Genomic DNA, 18,900 nt, shown 5'->3' with positions numbered 1-18,900 from the left:
TCTGTTTACTATCAAAAATAAACATATGTAGGCTTTTTACCCATGAATCACATTTTGCGTGATTCTTAGCTGAAGTACTACTTAATAAAAGTACTTGTTATGCTATAATTTTTTTTTCAAATTCACCCACTCAGTATAAACTGCAGAACACTACAAACTCCATAATTAATTAGCTTTTGGTAATTCTTGCATGTTTTTGTTGTTCTAAATCTTCAAATCATTTGATTTATTGCTGCTGATGAGAGGTTAGTCCTTATACACAGGATACGAAAATGATCAATATTTATAGGAAAATTTTGTATTTTTTAACCTGCCTCCAATATAAACCTATTTTTCAAAAAATAATCAGGACAAAGCCGATTATTCTTAGCGTCGGATATAGGATTAATATCACAAATACTATTTTTGAATAATATTTCTAGATTAAATGTCTTTTGCTAAGTGTAATTTTTAGTATCTTGACCAATCTTATGTGTGATAAGATAAAATTTCAAATTTCGAAACGAGTATATTACAAATACTCTACTCGAATAGTTATTTTAAACATGCAGAACTTACTTCGAAAGATAAATATAATTTTATAAATTTTAGAGTATGTGGTATTGATTTTGAAAGAAGTACTTATATGGAAATGAACTATCTGTAGATCTAATAAAATTCTCCCTAGAAGGGAGAGATGATTGTCAAAGGACAGTTGTGGCTTTTGTAAATTCTAATATCTTATTATAAATGCATCTGAAGGAGATTTGTTATGAATGCCCTCAGAGATTAAGTCGTACAGAATTTAATCAAATATTGTTTTATATTTTCCTACTTCCCTCCTTCAATGTTTTTTTTCAATAATCTAAAAATGTCACCAAATATTAATTGATTTTATATAAAACAAGAGTAACTTAAAGCTAAAAGATCTGTTTTGTGATTGATTTATTACTGACAATGATTCCCTTTTATGTAAAAGAATTTAATTTTCAGATTTGATATAACCAGATGTCTTTAAAGTACATTTTGATGTACTTTTGCATACTATATAATAAATGTCGTGTATTATAATATTTTATACATACCTTGCATAAAAATGCATCCGAATATATACCAGAAATGGTCGTAGAGTCGTCGAATTTTTTGTTTATCCTGATGAAATGGCGTTAATCGTTCAAGAGTGAACAACATAAATGTCACAAAAGGAACGAAGCAAGCAGTTAATAACATGACCTCCCAGTGCAGTGGTTCGATAATCCGCCGCCATTGCTTTTCTTTTGGATTGGGTTTCTGCATAATAATGATGGACATGTCGTAAAAAAAGCATAGGGAGAAATCCATCACCTCTTCCCTCTGCGCCTGCGTAGATAATGGTGCCACAACCATATCAACTTCCTGTAAATATACTTAAATTAGTGTTAGATTTCGTTTTCTTGGTTGACTAACATTTTAAAATTTTAAGTCATTTTTTTCAGTTTTTATTAAGAATTACTATGTCCTGCGAAAATCTGTTGCCATCACTACTTGGTAATGAGGTTACTTTTGGTTTTTAATTTTTCATTAATATTGCGCTTTTTTGTGTATTAATAATTTTGAAGTGTTTTGACGGTCCTATGTTTTATTCACAGACATATGCTCTATTACCTTCACCTTTGTGCTCAGTTCAGTATTTCTTCGCTAAGTTTGTTGCTATTTGGAAAATTAACGACAATATTGTTTGTCCATCTGAACCTTCCTTGTATATATAAGTAAAATTCTTTTAAAACCGTAAATGAGATATGACCCATTACATTGCCAATGTAGCTCATATCAGTTACAGTACAATCTAGATTTGTGTTTTCCTCGTTTCATTTTGCAGCATTTGTTTTATGATCTGTTGGTGACATGATTAAAAAAAACTATTTAAAGAACTGCCAAGAAATAACCACGATGGCAAGATGGAACTTGGCTTACCCTTTCCATTTATCGAATTTCATTTTGCCATTGCGTATGACATTAGAATTTAAAATGATCCTACAAGAATACAACGAGTACACAGTGTTATCAAAATCCATGAATTAATTAAAAATTAATAATATTATTATAGAGTAATGGATAGATGGACTATTGCGTTATAGCATTCCATTGTATCTTATTTTAAATTAGATACTTACCTTTCTTGCAAGTTGACCTACTAGTCCTGTCCAGGAATTATTATATATTCGACCCCATTCATTGTCAGGAACTAAAGACAGTTTGTATCTACAAATAGAACAAATAACTGATAAGTATCTATTGACTGAACCAATCAAGTTTTCCGAATTACCGATCACCGTTTAAGTCAAAAGCGTGATAAAAATTGATGTATGTAACATGCAGGCACAAAGATCATCTTCCTGATTCGAACAAACGTTCAGAATGTTGAGAAAAAAACGGAATACAACGATTTTTGGTTAAACGTAATGTAGCTAATAACATTGCTTTCAAATAAAATAATTTTTTAATGTATTTACCTCACAGATCATATATATTATTATTATTATTTGTATGCGCTTTTTCTTGTAGTTAGGGTCATTAAATGGGCAGTCAAAATTATTGATAAAATGTATAGTAGGGCTGCTGTGAACGACCGTCTCTGGTACTATTATGGCACTTTTTATTCTCGTAGTGGTATCAATTATCCTGAAAAATGATTTTCTGAAAATTTCAGTGCTAAATTATTATCGGAATATAACAGCAGCACCAAGACCTATGATTTTCAACTCTTTATACTAATTTTTCCCCTGCCCGGTTGACATACCGACTCAAAGAACAATCAAGGGAACCAAGATTCTAGCGGAAATCAAAAGAATTTAGTCTTGGGACAAAGACCAGACATGGAAAATAGACACACACAACAAAGATCATAAAATACCAAAATAATACATACAAAGTTACAAAAGTGAATGAGCAACTCGGACTCCACTAAAAACTGGGAACATGGACCAGGAGCACGGGTAAGGTAAGCGTCCTCTGCTTTTCTAGAAACATCCGCCGAGTTAATAAAAATTCCGGGGTAGACAAAAGAGGGAGGAAAGAAAAACTAAGACACGTTGAACAAATCAGTTTCCAAGGTGCAGATGGAACATCGTTTACCCAGATCTGTTGATCTCAGTTTATGTTTGGCCTTTGAACAATCCTGGAAATAGGGATTTCGTCTACCCGAAAGAATTTAAGATTAAAAACACTATATAATGATCTTATCTAAGAGATCTAACACACTGCTTAAATAAACAACAAACGCGATGACTTCTCGTTTCGTGTTGTCAACTTTGGCAGTTAATGTAACAACTTTCAAGAAGTTGAAAAGGTTTTTTTCTAATAAGATGTGCAATAACCGGAAAGGTTTCTTTTAATTGTAAATTTAATGTATCGACATAGCCGCATCAATACCAAAATACCATGTTTGTTCAGACAAGAAATGGTTTTAATACCAACTAATATGGATAAAAATGTTAGGCTCAAAAACATTATTTAAGAATGAATATTAAACTTCACCTGTTGTATTTTAATATCCATGTAAAGATACTGATTCGAGAAATAGTACACGAATAAAGTTGAACAGAATATGAGAAATCGTTATGCCCACGACCAAACTGTCATATTGTGAATTTTAAGCTAATTTTTAAATTCCTATTGATTACATAGATTCATAACTATGAAGCCATGTTTTTTTTTGGGTTTTTTTTAGACCAAACACGAGAAGAATATGAAATAAGCAAAAGTAACAGGCACATAGAAACAAAAGCAAATGCAAAACAAAACTGGGAGCATGTACATGTATTGTTTTACTCAGTGCATATTAACTTTTGATCGGAAAACTTTCAAAAATCAAAATAATTATCGCAATAATAACTATAACTACAATGCCTTATACAAGAAGAGAGTTTGAGGTAAATAACTCGAGGTTCTTATAAACCTCTTTAAAAAGTTTACAAGTCCTTTTCTTTTTCTGGAAACAAATTCCGTATCGGGTTTGGAATCAGTTTTACTATTAGAATAAAATTGGAAGATGAAGTCCACATTCAATACATTTCGATGATCTGACAGAAAGAAGAAATAACGAAAAATATTAAAATGGTATTTTGTATCAAGAAGTACCATAAAACAACATATCCTAAAATTTCCATGGAAATCTTACGTGAAATTAAGTCGTCTGCTCATTTCCTGTAGTAATTCCATACACAAACCTTTCCATTGGCCATTTTTAAGTTGATACTCAAATGGTGGATACTATATAGATGAAACGAAAGGTGAGATTATTAGTTTACTTCTAAATTCTAACACAAGCATAAAAATATACAACAATATGGCAAAACAAATTATTAAAACATTCAAATGGAAACGATGAAGGACTTAAATAGAAAAGAATCTCGACAATAATTCATGATTCAGGTTTGCAATTTTCGTATATGCTTAATAAGGAAGCTAAATGACACAGAAATAAAAAAAATAAAAGATGGAAAAGATACTTCCGGCAGGAGTCAATGATAATGTCATCACGAACAACATGAAACATCGGACCAATATTCGATGGAACACAGCAGCTTCGACTTCATATGACTTACATATATAGTAGAAACATGAAATAACTTCTCGTTGAAGCCATGTTTTATGTTTGGGAAAATATCACAATCCATGTCTACATCTCCCTTCAAAGACGTATGTCCAATGCCACTAAGTGTGCGACCTCCGCTGTGGTACATCAGAGTAGAGATTGGGAACTTGGATTCAGCATAAACGTTTCTAATCTGTAGAAATAAAGAAATAGAAACTGGAGGCCTACATGATATGAATTGCTCACCTAGAACTCATTTTAAAATTTTATGACCATTTGATGTCAGGAAATATATTATAGCTAGTAATTTTTTATAACTTTTTTTTCGACTTTGTCATGTATCATAATATAATGCTACCAAAATGGCTTGCTTCTAATACAAGTCTTATGCACTTATACTTAGTTTTAATTCAGGGTTTTTTAATCCAAGGAAGAGAGTTGGTCTTTTTTTTCTCTATCATAAGTAGTACTTTGAATTTACATGGCGGCAACGGATTGACGGATTAAAACATAGTAATTTTGATTACAATACCCTATGATTAATTCATGCCATTTTTTTTTATCAAAATCTGTCAAATAGTTTCTGATCTACGGAAGAAGAAAATTTGGAGAACAGTATAAAGGCGACAAGACGATGAACGTCAAGTGATGACAATAGCATATAAAAGGTACCTAAGTCTCGTCAAGCTAATCTATGGTATCACGAGAATCAGTTGTATTCTATCTTTCAAAATACACGGAAACTTTATCATTTAGATAGCGATGAGCTCAGTAATAAATTAAAACATCTGTCTGTGTAAAATACCGACATAAAATGACAAATATATATTTCTTCATGATAAAAATGTTTAAAAAAGTAATAAATAAAAGATTTTGCATAGTAATTCTGCGTTCCCAGATCCCGGAAATAAAAACAATTAAAGCAGATCGATCTTAGGATTTTAATACTTTCTAAATCGAAAAATTGGTCAGGGAAAAAAATTGACATACAATTCTTATTGACGGGTTGAGTTAAAACGAACTCCACTGAAATCACCTAATCAAACATTTGCAATTATTGTAAAAAATCAAACACTTATCCGTGGTTGTACTTATGTGTAATAATCGAATGAAAAAAAATATTTGTTGCTGCAAAGTTGCGTGTTGTTTAACGCAAAACAATATTAATACCGTTCTTCGGTCGAACCAATTACCAAATGAAATTTACTGTAATTAACTAATCATCTTCTCTTGCTGTAACATATTAAAAATTTAAGCATATATCATTATCTGTTTTGAAGCTTTGTCCCACAAAGGCAAACAATAAAACCTTTGATGAGCGCAATCAATCGAGAATGAAATTTATATTTTATCTGATGGAAAGGCCATTTTATGTGAAACGTTATTAACTTGGGGAAAACTAATTCTATATCTGTTTTAGAGTAAATTTTTATTGTTCATGAAGTGAACTCATCATAATACATTTTAAAAACGACTTTGAATGCAAACGTGAGTGATTATATAGATAATGTAACCGTTACATTAAGTAAACGTTTACTATTTTTACTTTAATTAACATAACAGACGCAATAGAAAATACAAGGTAAATACTTAATATGAAATTTAATAATACCCTAAATTGATCTTATATACATTTACTCTAGGGACAAAAACCGAACAAGAAGCTGAAAACACATTCTACAAATAACTATTATAACCAATAGATAATGGAACAATTTTGGTTGCACACTAATCTTGTAGTATACAATTGTAAATGTATTTAGAGTTATAACAGGTGAACTGGCATGGTAAGAATTTCATGTACAGGAATGTGTCTCAATGGAGTTCTCGAAATCAGGGGACACCGTGTTGTCTCTTCTTGAAATTGTAAAAAAAACATGTTTTTTTACATAATAGTTAATTTGATAATACGTAAACATAATTTGTCCCACAAAGGTAAACACAATAAAACCTTTGACGAGCGCAATCAATCGAGAATGAAATTTACATTATATCTGATGGAAAGGCGAGCCCTCTAAACCGAAAATATGGAACTGTAGTTTACCGAAAATGAGTCACAAAACATTGTGTGGTGTTCAACAGTAATTTCATTGTTCATTCTCGTAAAACAATTATTACTCAGACTGGGATTCAAACAAATTCATGACCCAAAATCAAGTTCGATTAATGAATTCAAAGGGCAATACTACAGAAGACTAAAATATGTAAAATATCACAAACTTGCAGGTAAAATACTCAAGAATGATAATCTATTTCAGAAATAACAATTTTATCTGAATATGTTGAGAAGAACACCTTCTTGTTTTTTGTATCTAAGGTAACTATGGTAACAATAACAAATACCTGAATCCAAAATTGGTTGATTTCTTGAAATATATCGTTGATAGAAGATTGGTCAAGGCATGCTGTGTTTCCTTTATTAGCAATTACTTTGCTGTTGTTCGCAATATATTTCAGAATATATTGTAATGTCTAAAAAGTATTCATAATCAATTACTCTGCAACAAGTCATTAATGGAATCAGTATTATATTTAATAATGTTAACGACTAGAATACCATACAAAATACAGTTACTCATACGAATTTTCATTCATCTAATGAATCATCATAAGTCGACCGAACATCATGTATTATGATTTTTGCCTCATATTATGTATGGTTTATATGCACTGCATAGTTTGTCTTTGTCCCTGGATTGCATTCTTTTGATTACCGCTATGGCCTTGGTTCCCTTGATTACTCTTGAACTACCATAACATGTACTTACACTGTGATATAAAAAAAATGACAAAAAAACTTTCGAAATGTAGATTCAAGAAGCTGATACTAGCATTATCTGATTCATTACCTTTTTCGTTTTTTTTTCCTTTCTACTCAATATAATAACGACTGTTATGAATGGTTTTTTTTCGCAACAAAACTACATACCAAGTGCTTAGGTATATCAATTGTTGACTTGGCAGCAGGAATGTTTACAACTGCAATATTGTGCAAGTTTTTCACCCATGTAAAGCAGTCAATTTTATTTCCATCGAAGTTGAAAATCAACCATCTTGATCGGTAATATAAAGCTGTTTCTAAAAGTCGGTTATCATCGAATGCATCTGCCTATATTGGAAAAAGATTATCACATAGAACAAAAGACGATTTTAAGTTTAATGAAAGCTGCACTTTACAACATACACTAACAGTGTATGCTTTTGATATCATCAAACATTAAATGAAGACTTTGCAAAAACGTTATAGTTTGTGTTTTGATAAAACTTTACCAGAAAAGAAATTTTGAATAGATTTTTTTTCATAAAATATTTTAACATTACTTTACAGAAGATGTTATGCCTAAATATCAAATTAGAAAAACCCTATTGACAAGACAACACCAGGAACGGTGGAAGTACAGTAGATGAAAGCCGTGCAATACAAACAAAACATACACACAAAGACAGGTTTCGTCTCATCAGTATAGCTATATCCTTGTTTCATTAGAAAGAACTTTTAACTAAAACAAATCATAGAACTCAAGTTCAGGAGCGTCCACTACGAACGCTTACGTCACAGAAGAGAGCGTTTCTATATCATATCCAGACCGAAAGGCCGTAGATGATAAAAAAAGGAATGAAATCGTACGAATAAGTAAAGCTGGTCGATTTCATAAGGAATTTTATCCTTGAAATATGTCTTTATCATTTACATTATATGACCGTAAGAATATGTTAGTTATCATCGGATTTGTTGGTGCTCTTTTGGCAACATAGGTTATTTTGATGAAACTTATTCGGTACTGTGACGTTATTAGCGGTGTTTTGTTTCCACTCCACGCTTAAAATTGTCCTAAACCAAATAATATTTTGGAGAAGGATAAAATTTTGATATAAACTGGTTCGATTTCAAATTCACTTACATATGTATAAATATTTATTTCTAATTTCTGATAAAACCCAATTTAGGCCAATTTTCACTTGCTACTATTTTAAAGCCTATACTGCCCCAAAGTTAATTATATTGCATTAATTTGTTAAAAATGGGATGGGTGTAGTGTTTCTTTGTTGCAATAGTATTTCAAATGTACCTCTGTTTTAATGGCCCAACAAAACATATATCACAAAAGTATTACTTTAAAAGTCAATTCATTTGACCCCTAAAAATGTCATATCAGCCAAGAACCGTTTGTTTTAATGTCCTCTCTTTACTAAACGTAATAAATAATTGAAACATATTTTTTTATGAAAAGGATTTACTCCATCTATGTTAATACGAATTCAAGTATCAATTAATTTTTATTCAATATTGAAGTCATTGTTAATGAACAATCAGGCAAACGGATTTTTTCATAACAAATACTTAATGAATCTTTGATAAGTTTTCTTTGTAATTGCTAACTTCGTTATACCGTTCGTCTCTAAATAATGTTGTACCACACGGTCCCTGACTAAAGATGAAAATGCTTAATTGCAAATATTGAGATTATTTTCCTAATGGGTTACAGATCGGGTGTATTTTTCATATCGCTTCAAATTTTCTTGGAACAAGATTAAAATCTTTTGACTTAAAATTTACAGCTTTTTTATGTACTTTTTTTTAAGGATCATTTTATTTCAAAAAAGATTTATGGTTTTAGTTTAGTAGTCAGAAACAAAATGTTTATCAATTCTCTTATAATCATGTTCCTGTAATGCCCTTTTTGAAAAAAATGTAACGTAAATACAAAATTGGTCGTAAGTTATGAAGTAATAGTACGTTGAATTATTATGACGATAAAACTTTTTATAAAATTTACATTTATGATTTTATGAGTAAGGACCGCTGGTTTGGTTTGCATCATATTATTTTTCAAATGATGAAAACGTAATTGAACAATGACGATGGAATATTTCAAAAATGATTTATATTACAGAATAATAACTGTATTCAAATTTCAAAAGTGCTAGAACACCGCCCCTTCATTCCTTGTATTGCTCTTAATAGAACTTCTCCATATATTCTGTTTTGGATGGATATTTCTTGCGTAAAATCTAATTTTAAATTTAGATCTATCATTGATTTTGTTTTATTAAGGCTGTTGATGAAAGGATACTTTCTGAAATGCGTGAACAAGATGTCGAAATTTCCAATATTATATAAATGGCATCTTTTTTTTGGGGTAAATTTCATGTTTATTGAGCATGATTTGCTTAGTTTATTTCATTTCAATTGTAATAAATATTATTTTTCCTCTAATTTTATATGAAATGCATGAATAACTACTTTACATAAACAGTAACATTCATAACTCAATTATACTACCGAGTTAAACATGACAATGTTAGTTTTAAATGCAATTCAATAATTTATACCTTCATACTAACAACCAGAATTTCATTGCTATCCATGTACATAATGAAAGCAAATTCGGTCAGTACAATTTGACTTAATTTATATTTAATGCAAATTATAATATTGTAAAACAGAAAATTAAACGTTGAATTTGGTGGGTATATTGTTTAAATGTGGTTAAGCATTTATACATAGACAGATGTAATATATGCAATGACAAACAGGTGTAATTAAAATGAAGAATGGTATCCATGACGTTTCAGTCCACTGTCTTATTAGGTTCTCTCTAAAAGGTATCAAAGTAAGTAGAAGGACACTTTAGAGGCATCAAAGTAGAAGGACACTTCAGAGTCGTCAAAGTAAAAGTACACCGCCAAAACGTAAAAACAGAAAACAAAAATCTACATGAACGAATTAGACAACCGAATTAGATACAATACCATACACAAAAACTGAATATAAGGAGACAAATGACACAGAAAAACCTACAGCAGTAGAAGTATGAACTGTATGTGACGTTTAATCTAATTGACGCTATCTCAAAATTTAATATTGATCAATCAAATTGTCATGACGACCATAAAACTTTGAACTGCAACAATGGTTGAACATATCTATGTCTCATTTGACAATTCATGCCCTTCAATTCTTATTTGACAATTCATATCCAACAATTTAAAGGACAATGTACAATAAGGGCCGTTTTTGGCCCCCTCTTCAAATAACATCATATATTCCATATTAAAAGGCAAGGTATAGTAGCCCTCCAAAATGACAATTGTTTCTTGTTTATAAAAATCGTTGGTTGCCTAGCAACGGATTTTAATGTATACCATGACACTTGTGGAAAACCCTTCTTAATTTCAGATATTGGCCAATATCAATGGATTACGTCCTGCTATGAGAATATATGGCAACTACCTTAATGTGGAGTAATTAATTGGATTTTGTAAACGACATTTAAAACAGAGAATAAACTTTTTCTCTCGAAAACCCATTTGTTTTGCATAGCAACCATTCATTTTCATGGCAACCAACTATCATTTCTTTCATGTTGCCTATATATTTTTATTGCGTGTTAAACAATGTATTTTTATTACACCAGTTATACTAAAATAATACAAACTCCTATTTATACTGTAAAAAACTATTCCTAGGAACAAGGTGTTCCATGCTTACCCAAAAGATTACATAGCAACCATTAATTATCATCGCAACAAACCATTATTGTGATATATTTTCGCATGTTCTAAAAATGAATAAAGCTTTATGATGTATTTGTATAAGATCACTATCTAAAGTTTTAATTCTATTATTTTCAAAACTAAACCAGGCAACATTGGTTTCCATGGTGACCAGAAAAAAATCTCCATAGCAACCATAAGTATATTTTGTCAATAATGGTTATATTTAATTATATGCTGACAACATTCTCTTATTGGGTTAGAATTAGATAATATCACATGGACTAAAAAACTGCAAATTCTTGAATATTGTTTTGTAGAGCTATCAGAGACATACAATACATGTTTTATATGCATCTTATAATATGTAGATTCCCGAAAAATGCATATGCTTCATTAAATGGCCAACTTCATTTTAAAAACTCATTGATCATGTTCATAATGACAACTCTAATCATACATGTACTTTAAAAAGTTAATTTAAATGTATTTCCCCTATATGTGTAAAGGAGCTTTAATGTAATACTGGCATATGGATTCTTAATCGATATCACTGACATGTCATTCCTCGATTGGTCCACCACTCTCTGATTCTGACTGTTTGAAGTGGTGGCATATTTCGAGCATTGATAATAGAGTCGGAGAATCGACAAGACAGAATTGGTTGTTGTTGTCATCTACTATACCCTAGATACCAGATAGTGGAATATATGTGCGCACAGCACCCAACAACTCGTGCACTGACTTTGCAGGTACAATACCAGCCTGTGATGTCGTCATCGCTGAACTCGATCCACAAGCTGTAGACATGAGACGAGGAATGTCTCGATGACAATTTAACTCTAAGCAAGTTGGGTCTATCCTTGCATGTTTGGAAAACATAGCTATCATCAGACAGATGACTCTCTGTACACCTTGGCGTTAGCTTGAGTTGGTATACACCCATAGTTATGTCTCTGATTAGTTGTAAGCTTAGCCTAGGAAAATCTAGCAGATTTTCAGTTCCGTTAACCTCTGTATAGATAGCCTTTTTCCTGATAAGATTGTTCTCTTCTACAATTTGTTGTATACGGTATGGTTGTTGTGCTCTTTCTACCATTTTTTGCCCCAGTTCATCATTTCCGAGGTCATTAATCAAAGGAGCACGGGAGCAGTTTGTCAAAGCTGCACAAATTCTTACAAAGTCTCCTATATGAGGGACGAAATGGTTCGATACAACTTTTTTTGTCTAAAAAGCGCCATTGTTTAATTCCATGAAAAATGTCGATAGTTGTTATTTTATATCAAATACAAATAAATAGTAAATACGTAGTAAAAAATGAAAAAAAAAAATACCAGCACTGAGATTCGAACCGGCATCGTCTGCTTCATAGACCGACACGCTAACCATTACGCCATTACATCTTGTTTGCAATTAAGACGATATATCTACTATTTATACTTTCGGTAGATATAAACATTTTGTGGTATTTTATATGTATATCCAAACTACGGCAGCTTCTAGGAAATAATATTTAGCGATTCTGAACCTCTCGGACACACTACACCCATGGGACGAACAACTTGCAATTATGATTCCGGTCGCAAATTCGTCGTCTGCAAAACAGGCGTCCCCCCCCCCCACTCTAACATAATAAAAGTCTTTTCGGCTGAAATAACCTCAATAAAATGTTCAAAGAAGCTGAGTGAGTAATACATGATCAGGATCTTTTCAGAAAATAATAAAAGATCTTGCAAGATAAAAACGAAAGACCGTGTTTTTGTCCCCACATTAATTCCTCATAAAAAATATCCTTTCACCCCATTTTCTATGTCGTGTTTGATTATAACATGCTAAAAACTACCTGAATATGGAGTCCATAAAATATCAATCAATTCTGGCGGTGAAAATCCTTAATCAGTTAATATTTTAGTCACTTACCAATCAGTAGTATATGTTGACATCGATTCGGAAAAGTGCCGTCCCGTCACCGAGCACGTTCCGATATTATTATAATGGTAAACAAAGTCCATTTTCAGCTACGTTTTTTCAATTTTTGAGGGTCTCCGCCGATGTGACCAACGATAATTTCTTTTGAATATGATTTTGCGTTACGAGAAGTGTCCAAAGTAATTTTGTTTTCTGTGGGTCACATTGGCGGAGGCATTTAAAAAAGAAGAAGTTTGTGACGAAAATCGTATTTTATGGTGTTTTGACGTCTTAAAAGATGGACTTAGGTGATTCTACGATTAAAATACAAGATATATCACAAAATCAAGATATTGGCCCATCGTTTTCTTCTTTTAATCGGTATGTTCGTCATAAATTTTTTTTTCTGAAATAGGGGCCAAAATTGAGCCTTAGCGTACAAAGTCCTTTGACAATTTGACAACTTCACATTGACAATCCTTATTTGGCAATAAATACCAAAACTATTCTTATTTGATAATGCATGCCCATCAATTCTGTTTTAACAATTTATGCCAAACAATTCTTACCTGTCAATTAAATTTCAACAATTAATAGTTTACAATTTATGCCCAATAATTCTCATTTGACAATTCATTTCCAACGGATCTTTTTGCCAATTTATGCCTACATTTCTTAATTGTCCATTTTGCCCAGCAATTCTTATTTGACAATTAATGCTCATCGGTTCTTATTTGAGAATTCATGCCCGAAAATTCTTGACAATTCATTCCAAACTATTCTTATTTGACAAGTAATGTCAACAAATTCTTAGTTGTCAATTTTTACAAAAAATATTTATTTGACTATTCATGCCCAACATTTTGCTATTTTACAAATTATGCTCACCAAATTTAGATGACAAAGCATGCAAAACAACTTTTTATTTGCATCAAATCACCTACTTCTTTCATTAATCTCTTCATTAAGTTGAAACTGCACGCAACCACCACAAAAAGCTCAGTCTTAATGTTTCTATATAAGTTATTCAGGAATCTTTTCAAATCATTTCTGCTGTAGTTGTTTTCTATCCTGTAAATGGTAAGCATGACCTCTTCTACGTTAAGTTGGTCCGGTAAAGTCCGAACAATAAAATCTACAAGACAAAAACGGCATATGTATATTTTGCTTCTATATATCCATATTTGTAGACAAAGCTATTTGTTATTTACGGACAAAAAGGTATAACCAGGCGCGGATCCAAGGACTGGCGTACCGGGCGTACATAATATATTATTTAATAATAATAAAACTAAGATCCTCCCCTGATAACCTTTCATTTATTATAAATGCCGAGTATTTCATCACAAACCTATAATAAACAACTGGTCATTTGATTATCTGGAAGAGAGCTTGTATTTCAAAATAATCATTATGTTGGATCAATCACATGGACAAATACTAGTTCGGATCCACATGAATATATACTTCCCCCAACAAAAAAAACACAAAAAACAAAACAAAAAACAAAGAAACAAAAACGAACATTTCGCAAAACAACATTTCAACAAGAAAAAAATTAAGTTTGAGGCATTGCATGATAGAATTACAGACCATGATGACCAATGAAGCAAGAAATACTTATATATCTATGTCGGAGGGACACATATAAGATTATTAATTTATTAATTTGGTTTTGAAAACGAGAGATTTTTAGTCAATATGTCTAAGGCAAAGTGATACATTTATTTATGTTATCGACTGATTGTATTCGAGATATTGTTCTGCGTTGACCCTTCAACACTATGAGTTGCCTTTCACGGTTTTCAGTTATGATTTCGTTGAATAATGTTGAATTATCAATCTTCTTTATCGGTACTAGACAAAATAGTGACCGATATGACGATTGGCATCCTTTTACGATACAGACACAAAATGTTTCAAAAACGCTTTATCTGCCTACGAAAAATACATTATGTCTACCGCAGCCATAAAAAGTGTTGCGTTAGTCACTTTATGTCGACCAAAAAAATGTTTAGTTAGACAGTCATTATCAATGTCGACAATTTTTAGGAAGATTTAGTAAAAAGTATCTACATGTGTATGTCAATGTCATTTTGGAGTAAGACAAAAAGTATCTACCTAAAACATTTTATGTAGCCATATTTGGTCCACCTTAATGCAAAAATGGTCTAAATCATACTAAATATACTTTAATGTCTAAAGACTGTTGACTGTCAACAACAACGAATGTTTAAGTTGAGTTAAACAAATTATATTCTTATAAACACTTCAAGTGTTGATATGGTCAAAATGTCTTAATTACATATTTCTCTCTCAATTGCAACCAAATTCTCCAAATTACATAATATTATCGAATGCGCCTGCACTTGATTATAAAACTCCGATATAAATGTATGTCTATATATCAATGTTCCAAATCACTAGGTTACGTATTTATACTAATTTGAATGCATTTTGCTGTCAGTATTATGTGCCAATGACTCTAGCAGGAGGGACATTCATAATGAATGACGAAATTAGAAAGGAAATACAAAGAATTAGCAATAATCCTTTCAATTTGAAGCTTTCGTATAGCTTTGCGTGATTGAAATCATTTGAATGAATGTGATTTAAAATCCTATTTCTCACAGTCCTGTCAAGTGTTAATAAAATATTATCATGGTACTTTTATTTAGCAGATTCATTATTAAAAAAAAAAGATTTTTAAGTATCGGTAATATATGATTGGTATTTTTTAATTTTACAACTGGCAAAAAAAATTGGTCAAAATATGATGTTGGTCGAATTTCAAAAAGGAATCTTGCATGAAAATACAATTCTTCTTTAGACTATATGAAATCGTCTTTATTGAATCGCATTATGTCGCTACTAATGTATTACTTCTGGTGGTTCTTGATGTTTTAACTAACGTGTTAGTGTATCATGAACAAAAAGAGCCGTATTAGTGCTTAATCTGCGCCTATCAAGACTATTACACGTATCCAACTGAATAAAATTTATTCAAATTTACCACTATTCGAAATACAACACAATATTGCTTGTACAGGAATTTTACGAGGACTTTGGGTATGCACAATGAAGTATTAGCATAATTAAAAGAGAAATTCTGAACCTGAACAAGTGCAATGAAATATTTGGCAACTAACCTGTCTCTTCATCATATATAAGAATTGCATTTTGCCATTTTAGCTTTTTTAAGACTGCAAGTGGAATTATGGAATATTTCATCTGAAGGTGATCAAATGGTATTGTCCAATAGTCTTGTATTCCCGTCCATGATGAAATAGTGTTGGAAATAGGGACACGACACTGTCTAGAATAGTTCCGTGGGTGACTGGTTAAATTTCCTGTTCCAACCAATGGTAAAACCCAATCGATATCCGGATGGCGCTGTAGAGTATTACTAATGGCGAAAACAGATACTGCGCCTTGTTTCAGCAATTGTGTTCCTAGATTAATTACATAAATAATTTCTTAATAAGAGATTACATTTATATGATCATAGATGGATTTAATATTCACTGTCTCAAAATGGCTTTGAAAAAATATTTAAGTACCATTCCATATGTGTGTCTCAGTTCAAGGCAATTAAAGATCTAGAAAACCAAACGAAAAAACAATATTTTTTTCAGACTCCATATGTTATATTTTTTCGTAACGATGGTCATTTCTGCATTCAGATTTGCATTTTTTTATCTTCTGTTTAAAACAGCAAAATCAAGAACAATGACTTGCATGCAAAGTACCAATTTTTTATGAAAACAACTACACAGTTTTTATATCTAAAGTGCACGAATCGAATGTCAAATTTACATTGGCTATAGTGGTCTATAAAAGTTTCTGAATTAGAAACAAAATGGTATAGTGGGGTTTTTTTTAAATGCAAGAAACACCTCTCTGATTTGTGAAAAACCGGCTACTTAGATCAAACACAACCTCTCTAATAATGATTATAATTTCTTTTCACATTCAGTGACATTCTGTGTTTTCATTAAAGCTAATTACAAGATACTGTAAACATTCTGAATACTTCTTTTTCATTATATTTTGTAAATCATCGAATTGTCATTATTTCTTAGTATCATAATGTGTACTTGTGTAATAACTGTACTAGAATGCTTAATAACTCTATATGACCCGACACTTTATTGGGTTTTCTATTGTCAAACAAATTGAACTGTTTGATGAATTGTTTTCACTGCTTAAGGCATAGGGAGGTAGTAAATCAATGGATGTCGGAACATTACTTGTTAATACAAGTTTCCTTTTTATGAGCAACTCGGCGGGTGTTTCTAGAAAAGCAGAGGACGCTTACCCTACCGGTGCACCTGGTCCATGCTCCCAGTTTTTAGTGGAGTCCGAGTTGCTCATTTACTTTCGTTACTTTGTATGTGTGATTTTAGTTACTTTATGTTCTTTGTTGTATATGTCTGTTTTCCATGTCTGGTCTTTGTCCCTGGATTACATTCTTTTGATTACCGCTATAACCTTGGTTCCCGTGATTACTCTTCCATTATAGAAAAGAAACATACCAACTTGTGCTATCAGGAATAAGTTTTCATCAGTAGTTATTCCCCAAATAATATGGACTGAAAAATTGTAATTCCCGGTTACTGCAACATGTGATGGAATCATCTGTTTCAACACATTTGATTCAGTTGTTATCACTCCTGTAACATCAAAAAAGTTTTTGGTATGACGTTTGTTGTTTAAAGTCATTGTTGATTTGCAAGTTACAGCTGGTACATTTATCGTTATTAATTTTTAGAATCGTGCTTAATATCATTTCTTAAAGACTCTTATGGACAGAAACTTTGCGTTCACTCCCTACATTCCAGGCTATATTGCTTTGTTTCATATGAATAAAGTGATATCAATGATAATTATTTTTCAGCCATTTTCTTTAACTCTAAATCCAATGCAAAGCAAACAAAAAATCATACGACTGAGTAAGAAACAAAGAACAGCATACATAACCAAAATGAAAACATATAAAGAAGATTAAAGCAAAATCAGATGCACCGGTACGGTAAGCGTCCTAAGAATGTTGTGATTTTTTTATGAAATGTGACTATATTGCAATTAGAAAAGATACTAAAATCTTGAATATTTTTTTTATCATTTTGATATTGATAAATTATAAAAAATTAATTGTATTTTTAACATATGTAGGTGTTTTCAATTCGATCAATGGTTCAATTTGTTCTTTCAATTTCTTTGATCGAAATAAATTGACTTACCTATCTTAATTTCCAAAGATGTCCCGTACACTAAACACAACAAAATGATAAAGGTTTTCTGCAACATTGTTCAGCACGCCTTACCCCGGAAATCGATCCCTAGCATAAGCCGCTGTCCGATTATAAAATATGACAATAAATCAACCGAAGCATTGATTTAGGCTGATAATTATATTAATTGAATAATAGGATCAATCAATTATTAATCAGCGTCATTATCTAGCCGTAAGATATTCAAACCCACCAAAACCTGAACTAGCTGAAGTTATAAGCTTAAAACAAATAATATATCATGCATTGTGATTCAATGAATTTCCTGTGTGCATTACTCATATAGAAATAAAATAGAGATGTAGTGTTGATTTTAGATCACATTTGCATCAGTTGTTACAATCAATGTCCTTCAATTCGATATATTTATATCCATATTTGAAATCTAAACTTAACCTGAGATTTTCTAATCACTCTCCATTTCCTCTTAAAAAAATGAGCCTGGAGCGAAATTCTATTAGTACATTGTTCCTTTTGTAACACGGTTCCAAAAAGTCGTTAGTCTATGAAGAAATGTGGAGGTGTAGCACGGATTGATTAAATACGTTTAGTAGATTCAGACAGTAAAGTGTAATAGGGGCATGATTTCACTTACTTAACTACCATTTACACTCTTTAAAAACATGAAAGTAAAACAGAAACAA

General features: G+C 31.4%; 1 protein-coding gene across 1 annotated transcript; it reads right to left on the bottom strand.

Annotated features, from left to right (window-relative positions):
• Positions 1 to 836: 836 nt before the first annotated feature.
• On the bottom strand, positions 837 to 18,477 carry LOC148610083 (uncharacterized). Its single transcript, XM_088543174.1, has 11 exons — positions 18,206 to 18,477; positions 17,498 to 17,635; positions 16,112 to 16,414; positions 13,907 to 14,097; positions 7,485 to 7,664; positions 6,899 to 7,027; positions 4,566 to 4,748; positions 4,139 to 4,230; positions 2,133 to 2,220; positions 1,065 to 1,374; positions 837 to 844 (listed from the first exon to the last, which is right to left on the bottom strand). The coding sequence occupies exons 1-11, from the start codon at positions 18,270 to 18,272 to the stop codon at positions 837 to 839; spliced, it is 1,689 nt and encodes a 562-aa protein (XP_088399300.1). The 5' UTR covers positions 18,273 to 18,477.
• Positions 18,478 to 18,900: the final 423 nt, after the last annotated feature.

Source organism: Perna viridis, chromosome 8 (assembly GCF_037379345.1).
Source record: "Perna viridis isolate PV_CMFRI_1.1 ecotype Kerala chromosome 8, ASM3737934v1, whole genome shotgun sequence".
NCBI classification, from domain to species: Eukaryota; Metazoa; Mollusca; class Bivalvia; order Mytilida; family Mytilidae; genus Perna; species Perna viridis.
Note: the sequence above shows the minus strand (reverse complement) of the source record. Positions and strands in the feature narration are given on the sequence as shown.